Genomic DNA, 23,002 nt, shown 5'->3' with positions numbered 1-23,002 from the left:
TGGTTAAGATGAAAAGATATGAAGTTATTTACTTTACTGTGTGAGAAAGAACTTAAGCGTTGGTTAGCATAACGCTCTGCGCTCGGTGCAGCAGTGGGGTATAAGCTTTGGCTTTCACAACCCACCACCATAAAACACAAGACAAAGTTAGCCCGAGCAGGAAAAGCGCTTTCGTGACCATCGCCACAATATAACTTTAAAAATGTTTAATTTCTGTAAGAAAACACGCACGAATAAGCGACATGGCATCGTATGATAAGCTCCTCTAAATGTTGTAAGTAATTTCGTGCTTGTTTTTCAAAAGACGTCGCTCGAAGAGGATGATGGACGAGACGACAAGCTGATGCTGTCACGCCGGCGCGTGCGCCGTAAGTGTGATACATCATATCCGGTGAGAAGGGTCTTTTTTTGTTTTCGCGTATCCGCCATTTCAGTTTTTGAAGTTAGTTGTCATCGGCGGCTGGATTGTAGCAGGATTTGTGGCGTTAAAACGTATAATAGGACGTACAGAGCTGACTTCTGAGCACAAACCGAGCCAGAGTCCCTTTTTATTAGGTGCTTGAGCTTCAGTGTCGGAGAATTGATGCCCAAACGGCCAGCTGCGGATGTCGCCTGTTTACTAAACGTGCTCTAGGCGCTAAAGTTTTTGTATGAGTTGAACGCTCTGCCTGTGGATAACGGGAGGGAGAGCAGGGAAGGCCCGGTGAAGCCTCGGCTTTGGAGTGGTTATCATGGCTGGAAATTTTGACGCGGAGGACCGTGGTAGTTGGTACTGGGGTCGGTTGAGCAGGCAGGAGGCTGTATCTCTGTTGCAGGGGCAGAGGCATGGCGTGTTTCTGGTTCGGGACTCCATCACCAGCCCCGGCGACTACGTGCTTTCGGTGTCAGAGAACTCCAAAGTCTCGCATTATATAATTAACAGCATCAGCAACAACCGACAATCTGGTCCAGGTAAGCTAGCAGAGCTGGGGGTACGGGGTGGGGGGAGGCTTGATATTAGGAGATGCTGATGTGACCATTCTTGCATGACTTGCACCAAAGAAGATGCGCAATAGTACATTTTCCTGGCAGGCCAGACACTGAAACATGTTTCAGTTTGACGTTAGCTCAGACGGACAATTCTCTGTGCGTTATGCAACACACTGATTTTAAGAAATCACAAATTGATGGTTTGTGTGTCTATAGGTTCCTGCGTGGGCGGTATGCGTTCTTAAATAGCGCACAGTATCATTGCAAGTCAGGCCCGGTGTAACATTATATAAGCCAACTTGTCAAACTGGAAGCAAATCACCTTAAAAAAGAAGGGGGGGGGGGTCTCTCATAGACTGATTTTGGCAGGCTTTGATCTGAAAAAAGCGTCTGCTTGGTTGTCTTCTCCCACAATATTTGTTGTATTCCCTCATGCATTTTCCAGAACACTTACTGGAAGAAACACGACATGTATGAGAAAAATGTAAAATAAGGAAACTGAAAGACTTCCTGGTCATGTTGGAAATCATCACCATCATACTTGTGTACATAAATAGGCTGCCTTTAGATTTCCCAGATGTGAACACTAATAGATAAGGAAAGGAGTGTTTCGGGTGAGTTATGATTTAATTTTTCTGCTTCTAACTTCACCTTTTACCTGCCCTCCCTCTTTTTCTCCAGGTTTGGCCCATCCAAGGTTCCGTATTGGCGACCAGGAATTTGATGCACTACCTGCTTTGCTAGAGTTCTATAAAATCCACTACTTGGATACCACCACCTTAATAGAACCCATCAACAAATCTAAGCACCCCACTTTCATGAGTGCTGGCCCCGGTGGAGGCCCCCCACCACGCCTGGAGGATGAGTATGTTCGGGCACTTTTTGATTTCCCCGGCAATGACGACGAGGATCTCCCATTCAGGAAAGGTGATATCCTCCGAGTCCTTGAGAAACCAGAGGAGCAGTGGTGGAACGCCCAGAACTCGGAAGGCCGCACAGGGATGATCCCAGTGCCGTACGTGGAGAAGTACCGACCGGCATCCCCCAATTCGGTGGCGGGGTCTAGCATGTCCGGTGCTGCACCTGGTGGGATGGGGATGCTGGGGAACTCTGACGGCTCTGCAGGACCGTCTGGCACTCCACTGCTGGGAGACCCCAGCCAGTACGCCCAACCCACACCCCTCCCAAACCTCCAGAACGGACCTGTCTATGCCAGGGCAATACAGAAGAGGGTGCCTAATGCCTATGACAAGACAGCCCTGGCTCTAGAGGTAAATATGGCTGTATGGGTATTTTAATTTTTTTTCTCCTTATAACATGCACTGGAAGCTAGGAGATAGTTAGGAAGACGGATGTAGCTCCAGCCCTTTTAGCTTATCGAGACTGAACTCACATTCTTTGGCTCTCTTTCCCCATTGTGCTTTTGGCCAGTTCTTCCTCATTATTTGTTGAGCTGGGTGAAGAGTAATCAAGGTCAGAAAGTGATTAAGCAGCTCTCTTTTAGGTTATGTAGTTAATCTGCTCTTTTAATTTCTCTGTTGAAATCAGTCCAGCACCATTACAGACTGACCTGCAAGTCTCTACACAGTGGTTATTAATACCCTGGATTCTTCCTTGTAGACTTGTGCTCTAGTCAGTTGACGAGTGTTTGCGCTTTCCCCCAGATTTGAACCTAAATAGGAGACTCAAAGTATGACTGCCATTAAGTGCTGCTCACGGCGGCTGGGCTGTTAAACTGTCCGGAAGTGAGAGCGGGGCTCCCACGGAGCAGGTCATTTGGGGAAGGAAATAGTTTGTGTTTGGGAACAGGACCATTTCCTCTGGTCTCTGTGAAGCCAGGAGTCCAGCTGAGCCACAAATGGGACTAGGAGGTTAAACTGAGCGTGCTCTGTCTCTGCTCCTCTGCTGTTGGATGGCTAAAGACACCTCTACCCACATTTTGCTTTTCATTCTGATGAACGAGCTATTTCTCTGGCTTGTTCAGCAGCCAGAAAAATAGCTTCAATTTACTTGAAATTTATTTTCGCATATGACAGAGACATCCTTTGTATGAACTGGATTCTGCCACTCCCACCTGTGGAGGACCTTTCTGGGTTAGGCCCATATGAGACAATGCGTTTTCGCCACTCTGTTTGGCCATCAGTTGCTCATCATGGCAGTGCTGGACAGTTAATTATTAGCTTACATTTCCTTGATGGTAAAGATCACTGTTTATCTTGAGCAGTTAATTTGCAATATTTAAATCCTGCTTCATGTGACTCTGGTTATTCACTTGTTTTCTCAATTCTGAGGCACAAAACATGTCAGCTTCACAGAGATGTCATTGTCGCTGGAGTTTATTATAGAAATGTACTTAAGCTTGAGTCATCATAAAGGTCGAAGTCCATATAGTTGGAGATAAAGGTAAATGTGTAATTCCAGTAGCTGTGGACTGAGTTCGGCGCTGCAGCTGCTAATTATTCCTATTATTCTTTAAATTAGCGTGTCTTCATACTAATATTTAATATTTTACTACATTGTAATCAGTTCCTAAAGAATTTTCACCTCTCTTAAACAATAACCCTCATTTGCATAAAACTTTCATATCAGTTGAACTGTGAAATGTCACAGTGATATTGAAAGCATTAGTTTTATTATTAAACACATCAAAGACAGCAGACAAGAGTCTGACTATATACAGCAGGTAAAATAAATATTGAACATGTCACCAATTTTCTATGTAAATTATATATAATTTCTTAATACAAAGTTTCTTTCTTATTTTTGAAACGTCTTATAAGTTACAGATGTGACAAACTTGCACTGGTGCTTTCTATTCAATTTGTTCAGACCAGAACGTGGATTATTTTATTTAGGTGTAATTTAGACAATAATGTCAATATCTTGCCTTAGATTTAAAATATTTATAACATGCTGTTTTTAATCTGTTATATTTTTTTAAATTATGAAGATTTAAAATATCTTTACCAGAAATACCAAAAATACCTTTTACCTCCTCCTTTTGGCACTACTCTGTTTTAGGATCATTCAGGTATCTTACTGTTGTTGGATACCTTGATCTTTTTCTGTTTGAAGTGTGTTGACCTAGTAACAAGGTTAGAGTTGTGTGCAGGGAGGCAGACTGACTATAATACTAAAACCTCATAGCATTCCCCTCCTACTACAACCGCAAGTACTTTGTTGGCCATTGTGGTTGAAAGCAGTAACTATTCTTCACCAGCTCAGCTAGTCTGCCGTTGCCTGCACCTGCTTTTACGTCATCAGTACATCATCGTCGTCATTAACATAAAAAACAAATCAAGAAACTCTTGTAGTTGTAGTCCTTACTGCAGGGACTACACTGAATACACAGAACTCAAGTTAAAGCTTTAATATGTTTAAATGGATGGAATTGGTATTTAAATGTGTTCAGTAAAGTCCTTTTTATGTAAACACTAGTATTTTCAACTAATGAATGTTTTCATAACCAACCTTTGTCTTAGGTAATCGTTTACCTATCTTCCTACCTATTACATACTGGAAATAGTGATAATAAATGGCATCATTAATCATTACTTTTGTAATGCTTTTATATAGAGCGTGATAATCCACTTAAAAGTCAGTGTGAAGAGGATCATTCTGCAAACGATGGTGATCATAAACCCACTAAGCCACTGCACCCATAGTGCCACAGCCTCTACCATTAAGGGAAATAAAACGCAGCATAAGTAACTGAACTGTAAAGATAAAACGGCTCAGTATGAAATAACATGCAGAATATTCTAGCTAACATTAACTGCCATCCTAGAACTTGTCATACACGCCCACACTGGATACTACAGGATTAGTGAACAAGTGCAAATATGGTGCACAACATACAATAGAAATTAGTTCAGTAAAGTTACATTTAGGGCTGCTCGATTATGGCAAAAATGATAATCACGATTATTTTCACTGAAATTGAGATCTCGATTATTTGACAATATTTATTTAACCCTTTAAGACCTACTATAGAACCAAGTCCGCCAGAGCTTATATTATATTTTTACATGTTGTAGTGCCATTTGTGGGAGCATTTCAAGTTATAGTTACAACTGTTATAGCCCATATTTTAATAATATGTATGCATTAAGTCCATAGTAACTACATTAATTGCAAAAAAGTGCAATAAACTACAAAAAAAAATTGAAAATCGTTTTTGGTTTTTTACATATATTTCTACTTGGAGAAATTTAAGAGGTTTATCCCTCAAAACTTTAAATACAAAAAAGTTGCAAAAAATAGTTTACAACAACAGGAAATTTATTTTGAGTGTCTTCATAGTTTTATTTTGGAGATACACCAATTTTTATATACTGCAGGAAAAACGAAAAAACAATCCTGTGATGCAAATTTGCAAAGAAAACAGCATGTGCATCAAAATAAACTATTTCCAGCAGTGCAATTCGAGTTCTAAGCATCCCAGAAACTATTCAGAAAAGTCAAACATGACCAGTATAGGCTTTTAAGGCCTACGAGTAAAAAACTACATTTTCCGCGAAAATGACGTCACTTCCGGTTTCGGCCAGGAAATGGCGGATATGCGGTAGTTCGCGCTGACATCTGTTTCACTGTGGGAAGTGTTACGAACAGCTGATCGGATCGGCAAAGCGTGTTTCTGGAATATTGTGTTTTTGTTCCTGCAAGCGCTTTTTATGCAATTTTTGCAAAGCTTTATGTGGAAGGAAACCGTGACCGAGGACAAGCTGATGGCATAAGATGTAAGTACAACTCCTCCGGTTTATTGCGCTACCTTACACGGTTCCGGTTCTACAGGGATTTAAAAATAGTTACACAAAACGGAGCGTGCTGCTCTGACCGGCTTTAAAGGGTTAACAATGACTTTAAAAAATAATATAAAATAGTGTGCAACACCACTGAAGTTTTTTTTTTTTTTTTTTTTTTTTTTTTTTTAACCTCTCTTTTCAACCAACAGCAGTCACTCTCCTCTCCAAATAACTTCTGCTTAGCTTTCCGAGCTTCCCTCGGGCCCCTTATAATCAGCGGTCTCCAACCTTTTTTGTGCCACGGACCGGTTTATGCCCGACAATATTTTCACGGACCGGCCTTTAAGGTGTCGCGGATAAATGAGGGAGGGGCTAATAATCGGCTCAGTCATTTTTAATAATCGTTGAAAGCCCAGATCGTAATCGTGATTAAAATTCGATTAATTGAGCAGCCCTAGTTACATTATTAAGTAAAAAGTAATCAGTTTAATTAACTGAAAAGGGAGAAAATCTAAAAAAAATCTAAAAGATCAAAATCTGTAAACCGTGTGCTACACCTTTTTTGCGCCAAGGACCGGTTTATGCCCGACAATCCACGGACCGGCCTTTAAGGTGTCGCGGATAAATACAACAAAATAAAACTAGTACCGGTACCGAAAAAAAGAAGATTTATTCATAACACACGTGAAAAGACCCAGGAAAACCGAGTTACCAATAAAAACGATAACAAAATAACGCTGAAAACCGATAAAAACCCTGAAAACCATACATTTCACACCTGAGCCTCAACTCTCGCGACCCGGTACTAAACGACTCACGGACCGGTCCGAGGCCCAGGGGTTGGGGACCGCTGTGCTACACAGTCCCCAAACAGCTTAATGATCATCCAAGTAAAAATTTGATTCATTTATTTATTTGCAATACATGCACTAGATATAGCTAAAAGAAACTTTCCATCTGTAGTTCCTGGGTGCAGGCTTTTCATGATGCACCAGTATTGCTAAATGATAGCAATAACTTGTGGTAACTCAAAGCTAGCACATGGATTCACACAGTGAAACGCCCTTAATGGTTTTACAGCTAGAGCACAATGCCAAAAGCAAAGATAACAAGCATTTCATCACTGCAAGACATTTCTAACCACAAGTATCACTCTCACACAACTTTATGGCAACAAGAATGAGAATCTTTTAACCACATTTGTAAACCATACTTAAAATGCTAAAAAGTACTGCACCCACTGATGCTTTGTGGTACTTAATTCCACAACCCAGATGCCTTAACTAAAAAAAAATTAAAGATATCAGTATTACTCAAATGTTGTAGACCAGAATTTAACATGAATGCATGTTGTTACAAACCAGTTCAAGTAGTTGTGGTGCGGTAGTTGCTCACTGTAGGCATAAGCACACTTTTAAATGTCAAGAACTGTACTAATTGTCTGTTTTGCAGTAGTGATGATAGCTATTATATCCACTATTGCCAGTGTTTGCTTATGAAGAGTTGTGTGTAGTCTATTGATGCACTATTTGTCTGAGACCTGGTAATGATACCGTATGAAAACTGTCTCCAGGAGTTCCTCTTCCTTTATTACTCATATCCTCCAACAGGCTCTGCATACTGCTGGTGGGACAAAACCAGCAACCTGAGTTTTTTTCTTTCTTGTTTTTTTTTTTTTTTTTTTAAACCCTCTTCTCACATTTTGTGGAACAAATAATGATCAAAAACAATGCCAGGTGTTCAATCCCCTTACTTCTGATACAAAAAAATAATAACTCGTGACAATTAATTGTAGAGACTTTTCAGCTACCTCGATAAATAAAACTGGCTAAACTGCATTACCTATTTGAAGCAGCAGTATTGGGTGCACAGAGCGCAATACCTCTCAGAGGCTTCACATCCGGGATATAAAAACCTGTCGTGCAAATTCTTTGACACAGCTGCACCTGTCTGGTAAATGTTATCAGATAGATCTTATGCCGTTAAGTCATCGCCTTCACAGACTTGAACTTTGGAACTGTCTGCTGCTCTTTGTTTGCGCAGGTTCAGTGACACAGGACACTCCCCTCCCTGTGCAGGTCACCTGTAATCATGCATTACTTCACCCAGGAGCAAGCCCTCGCCTACAGATCACTCGCATCTCTTGCTTGCTTCAAATGTTTTTCCAAGCATCTGAGTCAGTCTGGTTGTTCATCATTACTGTTACTGCTAAGAAACTCTAATGATGAATGCAACTGCATGTGACATGGTGGTTTTTGAGAGGACAGTTGGATTGAGCTTGTGTCTCATAGGTTCTCCTCTCTTCCTGTGCAGGTGGGGGACATGGTGAAGGTGACCAAAATCAACGTGAACGGCCAATGGGAGGGGGAATGCAAAGGCAAGCGCGGCCACTTTCCCTTCACGCATGTCAAACTGCTGGACCAGCACAATGCCGAGGACGAGCTCAGCTGAGAGCGGACCACCGGGCCTCTACCTGGACACTAGTGGTAGACCCTTCCTCGCCCCTCCTCCCCTCCCTACCTTTGCCTCATTCTACGTCCTCTCCCCACTTCACCTCACAGCTCCAGCTTTTATCTGCACCAAGTACAGTTTCAGAGAATCACTGAGAACAAAACTGGCCCTCACTAGACTTGTAATGCACATACCCTCCATTTCTAGCCTCTTACGTAGACACAGTTACCCTGCGCATCCCCCACCTGCCCTCACTTACTGACAGACCGAATTCAGTCATCTACAGTGGAACAGATACAAAGTGACTCGCCCATCTGTGGATTAGGCGACACCCTTTAGAACCTTCCCTCCATCGTAGACACATTATCAACACTCACTCCTCGGGAGACTCCTCGGCGCAGAGTTCAACCACTTCCTCTTTCTGTGTCAGAGCCTGTAGATAACTGCTGTTGTTTCTTCATCTGTCATCGTGGAACACTGTGGGGTCACTTGTGCTGCATTGATGTCAGATGGGAATCCAGCAGCAATCCCGGTTTTGTATGTGCTTAGTCTTAGAGGACAGTAGGCAACCCTCTCATTTCCACACGGTGAATATGAAGGTGGAGATAGTTAGCTTAGCTAAATCAGCCGGTTGCAGTTAGCATGAAGGAGAAGGAAAACAGCTACACACTGATCAGGTTTCTTTGAAGTTTAGAATTAAACAAAGAAGACTGCACGTGCTAACCTTTGGACATAGCCTCTTCCATTTTCTGATCTTGATGCTAAGCCTGATCAGAGCAGCACAGTCAAACATGGCTCCATTATTTTCTTTTCTTCTACATTTTCCTTCATATTGGACATGAATGCAGCACTATTCTGTGTTACCCACAACTCCAGTGTGATCAAATACAGCAGCAACATTTTAGAAAAGAGATTTAACTGATCTCCATGGGAAATGATTGAGCTCGGTTTTGGAGGCTTGCTGTTCTCGAGGAGAAGACCCAGTCCAACACTCACTTTACCCTCCTGCCTGGTGTCAAACGGAGAACTGAGTGAAGACCAGCAGCTCGGAGCAACTTCATGTAGCTATAGCCATAGTTCTAGCCCCAGCAGCCAAGCAGAGAAGCTGCGAAACTGTCAAGGAGGTGGAGGCGATAAAGGCAACACTACATTCTCTCACTTCAAATACCTATCCAGCAATCACCTATGACCAAGTACCACCAAGTAGTCTTTTTTTTTTGTAAGAAAAAATAAGAACATACTGTTATGAAATGACGTACTATGTGATTATCATTACATGATAAATATTGATTTATTTTTGTTTGTTTGTTTGTTTTTGTTATTTTGTAGTTCTCTTCATAGCTGGTTTAGTACCAAGGGGCGAAACACTTTTTACTGCTGCATGTTGGGAGGGAGTGAAGGGTGCAAAATGAACGAACTGACTTATGGGGGAGGCACGTCTGCCCCCCACCCAAGCCCCTCACAAGGGCCATGGTGTTCTCATTCTGCGTGTGATGTACATGATTGAACAGAGTGAATGTAGGCTGTCCACTATACTAGTTAGTACTGTCTTTACATGTTAGTGCTCTCCATTCAGCTCACAGGATTTACTGTAACAGAACTGACTCTGTGTTCAGATCTTGTCAAGTGTGTCCAAGAAAAGAGAAAGTGGTGGAAATATTTGATCCCTGGCCGTTTTTTGTTTTTAACCTTTTAACTATGTTGTTGCCATCTTCCACCAGTGTGCTCTTTTAATCCTCAGGCTTATGGGCCTTTGTTTCATTTGTGCTTCCTCAGTTAATCCTTTTTGTCAGTCTTTAATTTAAAGCCCTTTAAGTTACAATGCACAAGCCAAATCTGCTTTACTGCTTTATTCCTCTCTCTGTTTTCTTTATTTCCCACATTCTAAGTAGTGGTCTAGATTGCCTTTTCCCCCCCTCTCTTTGTAAAATTGAATCGGTTTTACTTGTTGACACCTGACAATCATCCCCATCATTTATCAAAATGCAGACTGGCTTGGATTGAAGCAGGCTGGGTGTGCGGCTTAAATCTTTACCAGAGTTAACCTGCTCAACTTTGAATTTGATCTGTGAGAACTTGATTTCTCTTCCATGTGAAGGGTTCCTCTCAGAAATAATGGTACAGTGTTTCTGGCCACCTCCTTGAGCAGCCCTTAGGTGGCACTGTGACAGCATTCAGAAGGGGGCTCCATGCTGAAGGTGAAATCCTCCAGTGTTTGAGATTAAAGGAGATGACATTTGATTTTATCTGATCCATTCTGCATTGATATTTGTGCTCTTTAGATTGACATTACTCGTTGCTTCTCTGTCCTCATAGTTCTGCCCAATATCTTCAGTCTCGCTTTCAGATTTCCTTTTTGTGTTGGCCATATCCAGCTTCAATACTGTAATATTTCCTATTTAAAGATATTATTAAAAGATAATCCGGTTGATGAAATTGCATTCATCTTTGCTGCCAGCTTTCTGATAAGGTTCATTTTTATCTGTAATTTTGATCAAATCTGACTTCTGTGTCACTCATACTGCCTATGGCAGGTGCTTAGCTACATAAATCATTACCTTTATAAATTGTGTTGCCAATGAAACCACCAAGAAGTATTTTTTTAGTAGCCCTGCATGAAGTCATTCATTTCCTTTCATGCAAAGGAAGGGGTGGCAAAACAGCAGTGGTAATTGTGTTAATATCAAAATGTGCCATTTTATTATAACACTATATTCTTTCAAGACAAATTACCTTTTTATTTTCTGTAGCATGTAATGTGTTAATATACTAGTAAATAAAGTCAAACCCATGACAAATGACTCGTTTTGTGTGTTAGATTTGTATATGCTGGTAAACTACCTACACCTTGAGTCAACCATCACTTCCAAAAAACGTGGAAGGAGACTAACCTGTATTTTAATGCTGGCTTTTCTAGCTATACCTTCAACTTTTTATTTACACTAGTGTGAATGGCAAACACTTAAAGCTAGAACACAGACTTTTAATCAATATGTACATTTCAGTTCGCACAAAAAATGACAGTAATGACTGCTGTTCAAGACCAACTGTTGCTACTGACAATTAAAAAACATTTTACAATAAAATGGAACATTACTTTGTAAGCAGTAGTGCTGTGCAATACTGCAAATTTTAGTATCGATCCAATACCAAGTAAATACATAGCGAGTATTACCAATACCTCTAGAAGACTTAGAAAACGCAAACAGAATATTGCTCTTGTCACGCTAGTATTGATCAGATAGTAATACCAGTGTTGGTATCGATACTGTTGGTATTTTGGGATTGGTCTGCTCTAATGAGCACGGCTATTATTATCCCTTCTCAAACCTTACTTGAAATGTTAAAGTGTGTTAATATCTGTGAAAATGTTGAGGTAAAATAAAGGAGAAACATTGTCTGTTACGTTGAGAATTTTCTGTGGCACACTTTGAGCTCCACAGTCTAATGATGCTGTCCTGTATTTTGGAGTACAAGCTACGTTTTGTATTATTTATGTAGTTCAAAAAATACAGAATTGCACCGCTATACATATCATAGACCAGGAACAGAAACTGGTGGTGTTAACACACTATACCGTAGATGTGATTCAACGCCTGCATTTATCGTTATTACTCTTGCTTTTCTCTTCAAAAAAAAAGAAAAAAAACAATAGAGGAGGAAGCATCGGAGTCAGTGAGTCTTGTGCGTATGCGCAGTACCCGGATGAAGCTGGTCGCCATCTTTACTCCATCCCAGCGCTGCCGGTGGGGCGGAACAGCACTCATCGACCCAGTTGGTTTGAAGGAGCTACAGACAGGGCTGGCACATCACCACTGTGTTTTGCACTAACGATCTGTCACTTTGATTAGCCCTTTTGCTACGCTACCTGTATCTTGATACACAATGGGAGAGCGAGAGGATCTAGTTTATCAGGCGAAACTCGCCGAGCAGGCAGAGCGATATGACGGTAAGGCACCATCTCTGGGCCGGCTTGGAGTGGGACATGTTCGCCGATGGGATTTCTTTCTTTTTTTTTTTACTGTGCTAGCTAACCTTAACCGAGCACCGCTTTGCTGTGTAGCTCAACGCTAGCCGCGGCAGGCTACATGGCTAATGCAGCTACCATCGCAGATTTCCAACTGTTTATTGGCCAAGACGTATGGCTTTTTGTCCGGTGACAGTACTGCGACATTAAAACAGTTCGTGAGCACGAAACCTGTTTGTTCTGAGGAAAGTGAGCGGATGTCACAGACATTGGCTAGCATTAGCGAAGGGGCTACAACAAAATGGCGGATTAGTGGAGCGTGAGCTGTCAGGAGTTGCCTCCCCTGCACCAGCTAGCTGTGTAACTTTACACATAAGTAGCACTCGTTGCTTATAACTGACTCCGTTTATTGACCTGGCAACTTTTACGCCATTCTGTTGCAGATACTAGGAGGATTAGCACCTTGAAACCAATGTGTATTAGCAGGGAGTGGGAGGTCAGATGTTCACTTCGTGGGGTGTTCCCATGCAAGCAAGCTGGACAGATCGATTGGCAGAAACGACCCCCTCTTCCTCTCCCCGGTGCACTCCTATAACACTGTCATACCATTACAGGCCGTGTACAGGCTGTTTTTAGACGACTGCCTTTGCCACCCGGTCACACGTTGCTCAGTAACGTTAAGTGAATGTACCATGACTCATTCACGGGATTTGAACCAGAGAGATTTATGGTTTACTGGCTAAATGGTTTACTGGCTAATGCAAATCTATTCGATCACTCTTCAGCTTAATGAAATTTTAACATGTCAGGTAAAGGTTTCTTTTTTCTTCCTTTTTTTTTTCTTTTTTCTTTGAAGGTTTCATATTTTAAGGTGAGGCGAGGAGGGGCGGGGAGTCAGATGTTTGCTAAATTACATCAGCCACTTTTCCATCCGTACTATCCGTTTAACCTACTTTCAAAGGGTTAAACCCTTCCCCAGTGGTAAATGATGGCACACAGCTTAAACTGAGAAGTGCATTGCTTATCGCTTAAGCAAGTAACCAGTTTGTGTCTCTGTGTGTGTGTGTTTGTTGGATTGGTGCCAGAGATGGAAGAAACTGCCTCAGCATTTACTCTTTAACACTGTCTGTCACCTCACATCAATGCCCTTTCTTGCATGTCATCTCTGGGCACGGTTTGCCAGGCGTCCGACTGTTTCATTTATTATGATTATCAGCCCGAAACCCATGAATTTGTGAGGCACGTCAGATTGTGCCACTTAGGTTGACAATGTTGCCAATGAGGCATACTCTCAAGAGACATGACAAAAATAAAACTGTTGGCAAATCCTGGGCATTTCTTTTAACAGAGATGGTGGAGTCTATGAAGAAGGTGGCAGACATGGACGTGGAGCTCACAGTGGAGGAGAGGAACCTACTATCAGTGGCCTACAAGAATGTGATCGGAGCTCGGAGAGCCTCCTGGAGGATAATCAGCAGTATCGAACAGAGGGAAGAGAACAAGGGCGGAGAAGAGAAACTGAAGATGATCCGGGAATACAGGCAAAAGGTAAAGCACTCAAGAAAGGCTCAAGCTTAGATTTCTGTTTTAGATTGTTCTGTAATGTCTCAGCATCCAGAATGTGTTCTCATTATAAAGATCGGCTGTGTTAGTGCGAGATCACAAACACACATTAGCGATGCACACTCTGAGCAGCTACTGGACAGACTGCATCTGAGTCATAGTTGGCAAGTCCTCCACTCTTGCCTTTTTTATGAAGGGAAATAAGAGCTGCTGTTATAATGGGAGAGGCCAGAGAGTGTCAGAGATGGGAGAGGCACTTGGACTGCAGTCAATGACATAATTGGATTCAGGGAGAGTACACCTTGATTTTGTTAGTAGCTCTCTAAGTCCCTGGCAGACACATTTCTTATCACTGGCACGCCATTCGATAAGCTTTGAGCAACATCCTGATTGTTTAGTAAATATCAAATATTAAAGCTACTCTAAGTGGTCCATTAAAGAGGTTGTTAGGTTGGAGTTTAAATAAAGGTTGAAGGGAATCGGTTTACAAATATGGCAGTGTTTCCCACAGATTAGTCTCTGTTTGTGGTGAAGAATGGGCTGCTATGTGCATGCACATGTGGGAATTATTAAATAATACCAGTTATAAGGTTCTCTGCAAATATTTTACAAACTAATTACTGTGTTACAAATAAATAGGAGATAAGTGTAGACTCCATTTCCAAGCTGCAGTCCCAGAGGGTGGAGTTGGAGCCAGTTATTTGGTGGGATAAGAGACTCAGTGGAAAAGCGGTTGAGTAGTATTGATGGACACTGAGTCTGTTTGGTCAGCAGCAACAGAATAGGAGTACGGAGGCTGTCTGTGCAAGAAAAATGGCTGCTGATGGTGTCGCGTTTTTCAAAGGGATAAAAGAAAAGTCAAAAAGGCTTGAGTGTACTTGGGTGGCCTGCTCGTGTGGGGAAACACTCTTGAGCTTCTGATAAGCGTTGAGCAACATCCTGATTGGATTAATAAATGTCAAATATTAAAGATATTACAAATGTTGTTAGCAGGGAGTTTAAAGGGAGTGATAAAGGTCCTAAAGAGACCACAGATATGTGTTTGTTGTCCCAAGTTATTGGATCCTTTTTTGATCTTGATGGATCTTGAACGTGAACCTTTGCAGAAACGGGCAGAATTTCTCATACTGGATTCTGAAATTACACAGGAGCAGGAATCCAAATTGATACTTGGAGATTGTGTCAGAGGAAGAGGATCACTGAATCAGTGTGTTTTTATCAACAGGTGGAGAAGGAGCTGAAGAACATCTGTAATGAAATTCTGGAAGCACTTGAAAGGCACCTACTGCCATCTGCTAAGATAGGAGAGTCGAAGGTCTTCTACAACAAAATGTAAGAGCCTTGATGTTAATTATCAGACAAATACAGTAACTTCCTCTGGTTGGTCATCAAGTACAGCTATCTTTTTGGGCTGGGGTATTTATCGACACAGGAAACCGTTGTCAGGAACACTTCACAGGAAATAACATGTAAAATGTTTCTTTGTTTCCTTCCACTTGCAGGAAGGGTGACTACCACAGGTACCTGGCAGAGTTTGCCACTGGCAACGACAGAAAGGAGGCAGCAGAGAACAGTCTGGTGGCCTACAAAGCTGCTACTGACCTAGCCATGTCAGAGCTGCCACCCACACACCCCATCCGCCTCGGGCTCGCCCTCAACTTCTCCGTCTTCTACTATGAGATTCTCAACTCACCTGACCGCGCTTGCAGGTCACTGCTCCATCACTGCAGCAGCACTGTCACTGTAACTCAGGGCAGCTGTTTGTTTTTTTGTTTTTTGTCTGTATATTACATAACAGCAAGACTGTCCCTCACTGCTGAGTGGACTGTATGACGAACCCTGACTCAACTCCTGTTTGAGGTTGACCTTCGCCCTCCTCATGTCCATAGGTTGAGGATTAGACTTAGACTTTGCAGTAATGCTGTATATTATAAGCCATTCTTGATTGTCTTTGACTTTATGTTCACATTTACCCAATACTGAGTTCCAGGCACACAGTGATACATGATTTCGTACAGCTGGAATCATAACGCAGCTTAAAAATAATCAGTAAAAACATGATTTTTCTGTCTGAAGCATGATGTGATTTCAGCACACGTTTGTTTGCTCAGGTTGGCAAAGGCTGCGTTCGATGACGCCATCGCAGAACTGGACACACTGAGTGAAGAAAGCTACAAGGACTCCACACTTATCATGCAGTTGTTACGTGACAACCTGACACTATGGACTTCAGATATGCAGGGAGAAGGTAACAGTCCTGTAGTGTGTTTATTTCATCAGGTGTTTTTCTATGATGGTATTTCTACCTGTGTCTCAATGCAGCTCTTTTTCCAGGACAAGGTGCTGACACTAACCCACTCATCTTCACCTTAACACTTTCTTACATTTGTTCTTATAATGTGTCTTTATACTGTGAGCATCTTGATGGCTTTTTTGTCTCACTGACAGCTTGCGAAAAATAATAGAAAAAGGCTTGATAGAAAATCAACTGCCTAACAGTTCAATTCAGTTACAACTAATCAGACATGTTGCTACGTTTTGTTTTTGTTTACTTGAAAAGCTGAGTGGTATTCCTGCTCAAGGACTGTTTGTGCAGAATTTAAACACTAGACAGCTAGAAAAAAAAAGTTAGAGGTCTTCTCTAATCTGCTTTTCGATGGAAAGTTCTGGGAACTCGGATTTCCCAAGAACGAATATCTAGGAATTTTTCTAAGACCACGTATTCCTCTAGCACACCAAGCCTTGTGCTTTAGCAGCATAGCCCGACAATCCCAAATGCAGGATGTGTAACTATGCTGCAGAAAACAATAACTCACTTGGTCAGTTTCCAGCAGTCAGCAATGAAATTCCCACCCTGAGAGTTGTTCCTCCAGTCAACACGTACATAGGTCTGAGGGTTTTTTCAGTGGTAATGCACCTTTTGTTAATAATTTGACACAAATTTCAATTTTAAAATAAAACAAGTCAACAGCAGCCGTCAGGACTGTGTCAGGTGCTCACAGTGTGCCTGTCGAGGTACAGAGAGTTTTTGTTTTTTGGGGGGGGGGAATTGCTGTGTTGACATGACGCTGAACTGGAGGCATCCCATCTAACCTGTGCTCCTGTGTCAGAATTAGATTCTCGTGCTGAATGATTTAAGAAAAACTGTTTTCAACAGTCTAATCAAAATTTGAATGAATTTGTGTGAAGTAAATTCCACACAGAGAACACTTCATCACTACAGATATAGTAGTGTGCCTGAACCCAGTTTTGTAAAATTGCACATGTTTAGCTCACACATGTAATATGTGGAGCCACACGGACTCGTTCTCCAGCTCCAGATTGCAGCAGTGGTTGACTGCAGTCCATGACAGTGCAGCTGAGATAGATCTGACAGATATGCTGGAGATGCAGCTGATTGATATTGAGGGTTCAAGCTACCTGGTCAGCTGGCCCAAATGGCAAGTGTGAGAAGACTATCAGTTGTAGACAGTGTTGTTCTCTTTAGCTTTAAAAGGGAAAAAAATAGCAGACAAAGTGAGTCACCACAACTTGGGTGGCTGTTAATATACCTAGATGGCCTCACTAAGTTAAAACACTGTGTTAATAAGCTCAAACATGGAGGTTGAGATTCCAACAGCTGTCTAAAGCTGTCTATTTGGCAAGCTACTGCCTAACTAGTGAGGTGTGGCTAGTTACCTGAAACCAACACCTGTGGTAATGGCACAACACTAGCTTGTTTTGGTCTCTAACCAAAACCTCAGAAATGATACAGAGGGATGTGCTGTCTTGTAAGGCATAAAGAGCGCAGTCATCTGCATACAGATGACACATGAAGCTGATACAGCCAGCATTTGTCTTGGTTCGCCAAGTCCCACAATGATTAATAAAGTACAGCAGAGTAAATCTGTCATAGCTGATCTTCTTGTAGCTGTTCAGCTGTTACTAGCAACAACTTTTGGTGTAAGAAATTTACAAAAAAGAAATCATTCAGCCCTTTTTGATTCATTTTTTTCTATTCCTTTCATTCCAGCAGTATGCATCAGCTACGCTGCAGAGCATCCACCAAGACCTTTTTTTATTATTATTATTATTTCAGTGACTCATCACCTCTCTTGTCTTTTTCTCATTCCCTCTGCTGTAGAGTCCTAAAGGAAACAAACCTGTACATTTCCCATGTTAACTGTACTTTGTAAGTGTTGCTCACCCACACATTTGCTCTGTGTGTGTTGTGTGTGGCTTGTTTTTACCTCTCTGCACTAGCTCACTCATGGTTTAATAATTCAGCCCACTCACTCACCCATTCACTTGGATCTTGTATTAACTTTTGGTGACATGCTCTAATCTTTGGTCTTCCCATCACAGTCTCATGTAACTGGCTCACTTGACTAAAGGTAGTTTGTATAGTGTGATGAGTAGTTCCCCGTTGTACCTGTGCACAAGCAGAGTGCTTTACATCATGTTATTTGCATGCTTTCACACCGTGGACCAGTATAGCCAGCCAGTCATTTAAAGACATTCAGGTCCATTCAAGTGGTATGTTCACGTTCACGTTTAAAGTAGTGCTGCAGTATTTGGTGAAGAACAGGGTCATTATTAGTTTAATGGAAATGGCAGTGTTTGCCAAAACCATTGCCTTCTAGAGGTGCTTGTTAACCTAAGCTAAGCTAACACTGAAGGTGTTGAGTTTTATGTAAAACTTGCCCCCCACCACCAGCACACAAACACACACTTTGAGCTCTGTTTCCAAACTATGGAAATGAATGCACCATTTCACCCAACACCTGAAACCGTAGAAAATTAGCATCCAGCGTGCAGGTTTTCTTTACAGATTTCTGCTAGTTGCAAAATTCAAGTGTTTGGGGTTTTGTTTCTTTTCCCCCTTTATAAACAAGTCACATACATAACAGTACAGTAATAAATATTGATGGAACCTAAAGTGGACCCATTATGCTTTTCTTTATTTTATATTTTCATATTTTCAGTGGTGGATGGCTAAAGATTTAAAGAATCAGCTCAGTGTCAGTGCATGTAATCACATCTAAACACTTTTTTTTTTTTTTCTACTCAACACTGTATGATGTCAGTGAGAGAGGATATCCCTAATATGGTCGTGTCAGGCACACAGCTTTGGCTGTGAGCACAGTGTTTGTGGGGGAAATCTAATCTGGAAACAGTTCTACATGCACTGTAGGGCTGGGCCATATCATACTGTTCATGGTAATACCGGTATAATGTTAGGCAATGATAAGAAAATGAAATATCGCGATAGAATATGGGTAAAACGCGCATGCGCAGTGCGTTTGTTTTCATACGCACATGGCGGCGACAGAGAATGAGAAGGGCAAAAGCGGATCGTTGAATGAAACGGATGAACCAGAATTGGTTTGTAAAAATGCTCCAACTTCAGTGATGTGGAACTCGTTTGGCTTTCTTCCGTCAGATACACAACAAAGCACAATTTTTGGTAGAGCATGCTAGCGGGCCGTCGCTGTTACTGTGTTTTGTTCTGTTTTTTTTGGAAAATACGGCACACTTAAAATCAATCCTTTGATTTTCTGAAAAATCGACAGTGCCCCTTATAATCCGGTGCGCCTTATGTATGAATTCTGGTTGTGTTTACTGACCCCGAACCGATTTTATGTGGTACACGGTGCGCAGAAATCTGTCAAAAAATGTTTTAGTATGACTTCGTAAGCTACGAAGCCGCACCGCTTGATGGATTGTCGGAGCATTACGGCTACCGTAGTCAGCAGCCTCGCGGAGTGATACGTACTGTGCTTCAACATAATATTACCGTATTGTGTGTGCATAACCTCTTTTTAAGTTTTGTGGATATTATACATGGTTATGCTCAGGATATGTTGGCCAATTTCCACTGGTTAAACTGTCAGCAAAGAATTTGCATTTGCACTGTTAAATTTTTTTTTTTATAGTTTTAATGCACATAAAAAAACAGCTGCTCGTTTAAGTGAAAATACATTGACGAGGGTTTTTTTTTGGGGGGGGGGGGGGGGGGGGTTGCATTAATAAAGTTGTGGAGTTGTAAAGCATTTTGTCTGGCGTCAATTATATCATCAGTTATATCGTTATCGCAAATTTTCAAATATATATCGTGATAAATATTTCTGGCCACGTTGCCCTGCCCTAATACACTGTTCTGCATTCTCGATATTTATCTCTTTATTTACCAGTTTTTGTTTTTTGTCAGTCTTTAGTCCTTGTGAAATCATCTGTCTCTAAGAAAAATCTGCCTCAAAGTCCTCCAAGCAGATTTCAGTGGAGTTCAACTTGTTTCAGGCACTTTGGTAAAATCGGTTTCTGTAGCAGTAGCAGTGGTAGGCTAACTGCACTTTGTTTTTCATTGTATTCACAGGGTGCATGCAACCTATTAGTTCTAAAAACACTTTGGCTGATAAACGGGTCAGATTTAGCTGAAATGAGGGATTTGAAGATATGAGTGTTTTGCATATGCAGATTAAACCAACCAAGTAATTGCAGTCGGCTTGATTCGAACCCACTGTTCCATGCACTGGTAATCATAATACCACTGTGCATGCATTTATTAGAAATTATTGGTACCACTACTACTTGGATGCTGCCGTAAAATGCAGACCTTCTGTTCATCTGAGTGTCTTGTCTGTAGTCCTCTAATAATTCTCATCCAGCCTGGTTCATATATCAGTCTGTTGTAGGAAAGACTATTCAGAATATCTTTGCCATTATCATCATATATTTGGAGGGTGAAAAAGTTACATTAACAGGTTAGTGATTCAGTGTCATGAAGGTGACTCTCTTTACATCGCTTCGGTACTATGGTAACTTACGCCGAACACATAAAGGTGTCCAAAGGGGGCAGTGTCACCATTTCTGTTATTGCAGTGACAGGAAGCCAAATACTCAGAGAGAAGCTGCAAACTCTTAAGCGAAATAGCTAGCACCATAATCTCCTCAGTTCCTCAAGGTTTTGGTTTGTGTTCAGTTTCACCTGTCACGTCAGACATGCCTGCCACTTGTGCACTACCGAAGGATGATATCTTGTGAGGTTTTTTAAGAGGAGCTAACAGTAAATCTCTCTCCACCAGGTGAAGAACAGAACAAAGAGGCACTGCAAGACGCTGAGGACGAGGCCCAGTGAGACTATGCCACCAACAGCCAACAACTTGAGACCCTCACCCCACCCCCTGCACTCCCTCCACCTTCATCTTCCTCCTCCTCAACCGCCCCACCCATCCATCTACAAGTTACTTTCCTCTTTGTCGTCCTTTTTCCTTTTCTTCCACCTCTGTAGCTCCAAGACCCAACAGGGCCACGGAGTTGACAAGTTAATTTTTCTCTTCTTTTTTTTTATTTTTTATATTAGCCCTGACATCGTTCAAGTAAATACCACTTAATTGAGGCAGGAAATACAATGTTAGAAAGGCAAAGATAAAGAAAGCGGTCCCTGGATTGTTTCTTTTATTTTGTCCTGGTACAAGCAGTTCTGAAAATGTTATCTTTTGGTTTCATTATTGTATTTTTTTGTTGTTTTTTGCTTCTTCTTTTTCCTCAATATTTTTATCAGTTGCTGGATGTATTGAGAATTTTTTTTCTTAATGTAATTACAGAAATTAACTTTTATTACTGACAATGTTGACTATTAGTTGTGGGAGCTATTTTATCTGTTTTTAATGAAATGTCATGCAGATCATTTGACCGTTTTTAGGGGCAGTTTGGACGAGTACAAGTGCCCTTTTTGTTAACTTAGTAGTTGAGAGGAAGTTGGCAATATTCGCGATATCCACGTGGGGCAAAGAAGTGCTTAACTTTTACACCATAGTGATTCTGTTGTCATGTTCATGTAGTTGTCTTTGGACTGTACTTTGTGCTGAAATACTGTAACTGTGCACACATTCTGGCTCTCTGAAGGTTTATCTCTTGCTGGTGGTTTGAAAAAAGAAAAACAAACTTAGGAGCTCTCTAACTTGTGTAAAAGAGTAGACTTAATTTGGCCCCATCCTTAAATAAAGAAGATTAGTACTTGCATGAGTTAAAAAGAATTAATATTCTATTTTTCTTTTCTGCTGCTTCCCCCTGCTTTTTATCGATGCTCCTCTGCCATTCAGAGGGTGTTTTTTCTTTTGCAGTTTCTTTTTGTGTTGCTTCATTATGTGTAACTTGGAGCTGATTTGTACTACTGGATATCTGACTGGAGCCACAGACAGGGAATCTGTATTGTTCTTACTGAAACACAGCATGGAATTAACATTAAACAATCTAAATTAAACATTATAAGATGACATGTGGTGTTTATTTTGTTGCCAAGACTTCACCTTTAGGGACTTTATGTTAGGATATGGTCAAGTCTGTCAAGACCCTGAATGAAAAATAATGGGAAAGAAGCTGGGATTCCTTACTGTTACTGGACAACAGACTTGGAGAGCTGTGTAGATGAATAATCTATGACCACAAAAAAACAAAATCAATCTGACCCCATCCTTCATGGGTGGGTCCTACACTCTGAACCAGCCGTGGACAGCACAAAATTCATTTACTATTAGTTGTGTAATGATTGGTTAAGATTTGTAGCATCACAAGTTGTGCTACAGAATATAATTGCTTTGCCATTATCACTGAACTTGCTCATACTGAGATCCTACAAGAAGCGTGATTGTTGAGTATTATGAGTAATTTCTTCATGATTACCAGGTGAAATATGATTATATAACTGCAAGGATGCAGGAAGTGAAGCAGCCACAGTTTGCTTCAATGGTGCAACCAGACACCGTAACATGTCAATTACATGCATCAACTTTTGGGTGATGATGCAAAGTTTTTGTCAAATTGGGTAATGTTTGAAACGACTGCTGATGACATCAAAACATGACGGGGTGGTAAGTGCATTACAGGGTTAGCTAGGAAACTAGCCTGGAATGTCTGAGTGCAACTGACCTTCAGCATTAAGGGTCGTGTGTGATGAGCAAATTGCTTCCTGTGATGTTCATTCTTAAAATAAGGCTGGGATTATTTGCACTGCACACGTAGTCACTATGGACAAGTAGTCCTTCCCACTAGCTTTTTTCAGGACTACTTGGAGTCCAGCTGAAGGACCATATGGAGTAGTGGGTACTCCCAAATCTTCTGAAAGAATGAGACAAGAGCTGAACTTTTTTGGGAAGGTTTGTGTCCTGTTACATCTGGCATAAAAGTAACAGCTTTTTGTGAAATAAAAAGCATTTTACCATACCATCTCTCATGCTCCTAGGATGTGGGGGTGAACACCCTAGAATGTTACAGACCTCCTAGGATGAGACATTCTTTCAATATGCCACCAACTATATACTTCTAC

At 41.4% G+C, this 23,002-nt stretch overlaps 2 protein-coding genes across 2 annotated transcripts; both read left to right on the top strand.

Annotated features, from left to right (window-relative positions):
• The first annotated feature begins 382 nt into the window (after positions 1-382).
• Positions 383-10,966, top strand: crk (v-crk avian sarcoma virus CT10 oncogene homolog). Its single transcript, XM_082503359.1, has 3 exons — positions 383-951; positions 1,651-2,240; positions 8,028-10,966. Exons 1-3 carry the CDS (start codon positions 732-734, stop codon positions 8,163-8,165), a joined length of 948 nt encoding a protein of 315 aa, XP_082359485.1. The 5' UTR covers positions 383-731; the 3' UTR covers positions 8,166-10,966.
• A 904-nt stretch (positions 10,967-11,870) lies between these two features.
• On the top strand, positions 11,871-21,953 carry ywhae1 (tyrosine 3-monooxygenase/tryptophan 5-monooxygenase activation protein, epsilon polypeptide 1). Its single transcript, XM_082503853.1, has 6 exons — positions 11,871-12,114; positions 13,481-13,680; positions 14,921-15,027; positions 15,198-15,404; positions 15,807-15,943; positions 20,760-21,953. Exons 1-6 carry the CDS (start codon positions 12,051-12,053, stop codon positions 20,810-20,812), a joined length of 768 nt encoding a protein of 255 aa, XP_082359979.1. The 5' UTR covers positions 11,871-12,050; the 3' UTR covers positions 20,813-21,953.
• The last annotated feature ends 1,049 nt before the right edge of the window (positions 21,954-23,002 follow it).

This window comes from Aulonocara stuartgranti (assembly GCF_965226115.1).
Source record: "Aulonocara stuartgranti genome assembly, chromosome: 14".
Taxonomy (NCBI): Eukaryota; Metazoa; Chordata; class Actinopteri; order Cichliformes; family Cichlidae; genus Aulonocara; species Aulonocara stuartgranti.
Note: the sequence above shows the minus strand (reverse complement) of the source record. Positions and strands in the feature narration are given on the sequence as shown.